Source organism: Triticum urartu, unplaced genomic scaffold (genome assembly GCF_003073215.2).
Source record: "Triticum urartu cultivar G1812 unplaced genomic scaffold, Tu2.1 TuUngrouped_contig_10429, whole genome shotgun sequence".
NCBI classification, from domain to species: Eukaryota; Viridiplantae; Streptophyta; class Magnoliopsida; order Poales; family Poaceae; genus Triticum; species Triticum urartu.
In genome coordinates this window covers 5795-10964 of record NW_024111295.1, presented here as the reverse complement: position 1 = coordinate 10964, position 5170 = coordinate 5795, and the positions used below count along the sequence as shown (strand labels likewise).

Sequence of the window (5170 nt, the reverse complement as noted above, 5' to 3'; positions counted from 1 at the left end):
AGTACCCTTGTCGCGTCCGTTTCCCTTCCAGACCCCGGCCGCCGTCGCCCGGTTCGTCCGCGTTCCCGTCGGGTACTTCTTGTCCTTGTGGCTGAAGAAGTACCAGTCGTTCTGAGGACCCGAGCCGATCTTACATTTCTCTGAAACACCCAAATTGCACCAAGACAATTCTCTTAGTTTGATTTGTTCATCACGGGTACGTGTGCACAAAACAACCCATCCAAGAAATTATAGTTGCATTTCTTACTGAGATGGAGCTCGCTTGTTTTTTAATGGCAGAAGGTACTAGTTTGCCACTTTGCACTGTCAAACTACTATTTGCTTCATGAACCGTGCAATTAAGCCACTATATATGAATGAATGGAGGTGCAAGCTAGGCCGCCATGGCGGGAGAAGAAGAAAATAATAGTTGTACCTTGGATATCCCATGGCTCGAGCTTGTTGAGATCAACGTCGCGGATCACGTCGAGGTCGATCTCCTCGGAGGCGACCTTCTTGCGGAGGTAATAGTTCAGGAGCTCTTCCTCCGTTGGGTGGAAACGGAAGCCCGGCGGCACGCACGATTGACCGTTCACCGAGATGCTCATTGTTAGATCGATCGACAAAACGACGGCCTGCGTGAAGTGGTTCTTCCAGGGACCGGTAGACTGAGTTCGTGTGTTAAAGGCTGATAAATGGGCAGAGAGAGGGAGATAGATTGGAGCTAGCGCTTGGAGCTGAGGAGGAGAGGAGGCTAAGAGAGAATGGGTGATCCGGCGGTGTGGGAGGAAAGGTGGCCATTTATATAGAGGTTGCAAAGTAGAGAGAGAGAGAGAGAGAGAGAGAGAGGTGAGGAGGAAGAGGAGAGGGGAGGAGGGAGAAACGATCGGAGGTTGATATTGATATTGCCATCATTCCATGCTGTTGGGTGCAGCCCTTTGCTTTGGTCACTCTAGTGGGGTTAGTTTTTTCCACCCACCCCTGACAGAGATGGCCAGAGAAGAAATGTTTTTTAGAGAGAGAAGAGCGGCCAGTATTCTGTATTGAGAGCAAAATAGAGATTATAACATCCATGAATTATGATTCCTTTTATATCTATTGCTAGTACGTGGTTCATGAGTGCTTTTTTTAATAAAACTTCAGATCTATTAATCTTCAATCGTAGATGTACAACAATAATCAGAAAAAATAATAGAAAAATACATACAGATCTACATACCACCTAGCAACGACTGTAAGCACTGAAATGAGCAAAAGGCGTGTAGCTGTCATCGCCCGTCCTTCGTCAGAGCCTGACAAAATTTGCTATAATAGATAGCCAGGAAGTCGTTGTGCTAAGACCTCATAGAACCAGCGCAACGGAACAACAATTGCCGACGACGAAGAGTAATGTAGATCAGAAGGATCCGATCTGAAGACACATGAGTGTAGATGAATGATGACCAGATCCGAGTAAACCCATCAAAGACAGATTCACGGGAGACACACCTTCACGTGCCCACCGACGATGCTAGACACATCACAGAAACGGGGGCTAGATGAGAAGAACCTTATTCAATATTCAGGAAGCAGCCGCCGTCTCATCTTTTCGAATAGGACACAAACCTTGACAAATCTCGAAGAAACATATAAAACGAGTCCTCCAACCATGATCCATTTCCTAAGGATACCGAAGACGAGGTGGATCAACTGTGGCACCGACAAGAGGCAAAGGATATCCACTGGCGTAGATAAGCCTAGAGCAATTAGGGCTAATATCCCTAGGCTTAGTACCAAAATCCCTTGTGATTCTTTTTTACAAAGTAACGAAAATTCTGAGAATTTGTCATTCAATATGTCAGCCCAGGCGTAACTCGCTGCTAGCTTCGCCACTATGAGGACCCTTAATTTTTTTGAAGAGGAGGCGCTGGCATATACGTGCCCCGTTAGGCGGAGTGCGTTTGAATTAATATATACTGCTTGTCATCAATATTTTATGCCAAATCTATTTGTCATCAACAATATACTAGCTAGTATCATACTTACAGTGCTGGTTATAGCCTGTACGTACAGAGCTCAATAATATGGAAAAGAATAATATTGAAAACATTCGTCCTGTAAATTATTAGTAGCCGACGAAAATGAAGATTGATCTGCACATGACCGATCAAAATGCCTATATATTTCTTCTTCTTTTTCATAGTAAAAGATTAAAAAATGGTAAGCTTCCTACTGTCCAATACTCAAAAGATACTAGATTTGCATATAAGAACGCCGATTAAAAAGTTCATGCACAAGCGTGTGTATGCCCATACAATTGTTTCCGTTTTAGTAAAACATACACCCATCATATATATACATGCATGTAGGGCTCGAGGGAACCACTTAATTTGTCGTATGTATATGTATTCCCGTAAAGATGTTGTACTAGGAAGCTGAGACAGTGCTATTGCTACTTTCATGATAAAAATTGCTTGCAATTTCCCATTGATATGTCCTCTCTTAACCAGCTGGGCCATGTCAAAGATATCTCTGGTGGTTACTAATGGATGGCAAGTCTCTTTTGCCCAATAACTTTTGTCATATCAGGAGCACTGTCACGCTCTTGAGTGAGAATAGCCTCGACTCAAAACTAATCCCCTTCATGCCACAATAAAAAGTATATAATAATCATAATGTTAAATACTCCCTCTATTTTTTATAGAAGACCACAAACCCATATTACAGGTACCAAAATAGAAACTAATGACCAGTTAAGCCAATGTTGTAAATTAGTCTTTTCACTTCGTTTGATGTGTTAATTAATGCGTATTTTTCTCTCCAACGCACAACAAGACAAACTCTCTCACTGCTCGTTGGTGGATTAATTTGGTGCATTCAAACCAACCTTTTCACCCTGCATGCATGCATGGGGTATTAATGTCCTCGATTGCTAGCACGAGGCAAACCTCATCAATTTTATCTTGATTGGTGTTAGTGACCTCGCATAGCTGCAAATTGTAATTTTGATAATGACCTTGTATACCAAGATGGAGGGAGTATATGCTACCTCCACTAGTCAAATAAACGGTGTTTTGGGCTAATATTAAAGTCAAAATTTGAATCTCCGACCACTAATGTTGTGTTAAACATGTAGATGGAAATATGAAGATGATACACATAGATCTGTCTCGAGAAATATTTTACAATAATATAATATTGCTCTTCATAATTTTTTGCTAATCAATATACTTTACTACATTCTATAATTGTATTGACGGAAACTCAAATGCATGCATATGTGGATATATAGACAACAACATGTTCCTAGTAAGCCTTTACCGGACTAGCTCGTTGATCAAAGATGGCTATGGTTTCCTAGTCATGGACATGAGTTGTCATTTGATAATGGGGTCACATCATTAGGAGAATAATGTGATGGACAAGACCCAAACTATGAACGTAGCATATTACACTAGTAGAAAACTACTTTACGTGTGACACATTAGTCCCGGTTTGTAAATGAACCGGCACTAATGGTCACACATTAGTGCCGGTTCCAACGGCAAGGCAGGCAGGCATCATTAGTCCCGGTTCGTGTTGAACCTATAGTATCGGTTCGTGCCACGAACTGAGACTAAAGGGGTTGGTGAGGGCCCAGCCTGCCACCACCCCTTTAGTCCCGGTTCGTGGCACGAACCTGTACTAGAGGCTCACCTTTAGTCCTGGTTTGTATCACCAACCGGGACTAAAGATGACCCTATATAAACCCTTCGTCGAGCCCAAGCTGTCTGTTCTTCCCCTCTTGCTCGAGCTCATCCTTCATTTTGCCCAAAATTTGTCAAGATTTGAAGGCCCCCCATCCATCCAAGTGATCACAAAGGTCAGCAACTTTGTCCATTCATCTGTCGTTGCTAGATTAGCTCTTGCAATGCTCTATAAGTATAGTGATTTGTGGGTTTTAGTTTGGAAGTAATTATATGTGGTAGTTTATTTGATTTATATGCAATTTGAGCTCAAATTAACTCTTAGTTTGCATATGTAGGTGTGGTTTACTTAGTCCCTTCCCGTCCCCGTCCTAACCACCGTCGATCGCCCGCACCGTCCCGTTGCCGGCACCACCTTGGTGAGCCTCTTGTTCTTATCTTTTTTTATAAAAAAATCATGTTTGTCTGATTTAGATATATAGTTACTTGTATAATTTTCTTACCCATACATTGTTTGTTATACATAGTGGCATGGTTTTGATATCCGTCCCCGTCGGCCCTCATCCGGTTTATGATCTATATGTGGTATATTCTCTTTATAACTATTTGTTGCATTTCATGTTTATGAAAAATTATGCCCATCAAGTTGACATAGATATTTTTATCTAGGAGGTATGTGAACCGAAAATTCCAACCGACCCACTTGTCGAGAGGTTAAATTTAGTTAAAATAGAAAACGAGTATTTTAAAAAATTTGAAAAGAATTGAAGAAGAGAAGATGAAACTGGAGTTGTATGTTCCCGGTGTCGTCGATGATCCCAAGATCAAGATGGAGCAAATGCGCTCGAAGATTAGAAAGATTAAAAAATATGCCATTGATAGTGAGGCTTGGTATCATTATGCTGTTGGATCAATTGTTGCCTTAGTTGCAATCTTGATCGCATTTGTTGTTGCATTTAAATGCTTTAGCAAGAGAGTTTGTATGTTGTTTTATGATAATAAGTGTGTATGAACTTTATGTATGAACTTGTATTAGTTTGGTATTTTCGGTGTTGTGCAATGAAGATGAGCCGGCAATGGATGTACGATGACCGATGCTCTCCCTAGTTCGTTAATGGCGTGCGTACTTTTCTGCTTGCGACTGAGGCAAACAAGCGGGCGGATGGTTTTATGTGTTGTCCATGTGCTGTCTAATAATCAAAACAAAGCTTTTACTAAAAATGTTGTTGATGCTATTGTGCACTCTTTTGAAGAAAAGCTTGAATTGGAAGTCTCTATCCCTAGAAAACTTTATTATGAGTGGGAACCTACTATTAAGATTAAGGTAAAATATTATGAGTACCATGCTTTGTGTGATTTGGGTGCTAGTGTTTCCACGATTCTAAAAACTTTATGTGATGTGTTAGGTTTCCGTGAATTTGATGATTTTTCTTTAAATTCGTATCTTACGGATTCCACTATTAAAAAACCCATGGGAAGGATTAATGATGTTCTTATTGTTGCAAATATGAATTGTGGGCCCATAG

The 5170-nt window shown here is 41.0% G+C and overlaps 1 protein-coding gene across 1 annotated transcript; it reads right to left on the bottom strand.

Annotated features, from left to right (window-relative positions):
• Positions 1-3: 3 nt before the first annotated feature.
• Positions 4-846, bottom strand: LOC125526539 (NAC domain-containing protein 43-like; the record flags this gene model as incomplete). The annotated part of the gene is made up of 2 exons (XM_048691217.1): positions 416-846; positions 4-140 (listed from the first exon to the last, which is right to left on the bottom strand). Coding segments are annotated over exons 1-2 (309 nt in total), but the record flags the coding sequence as incomplete, so codon positions are not given.
• Between the last annotated feature and the right edge of the window lie 4324 nt (positions 847-5170).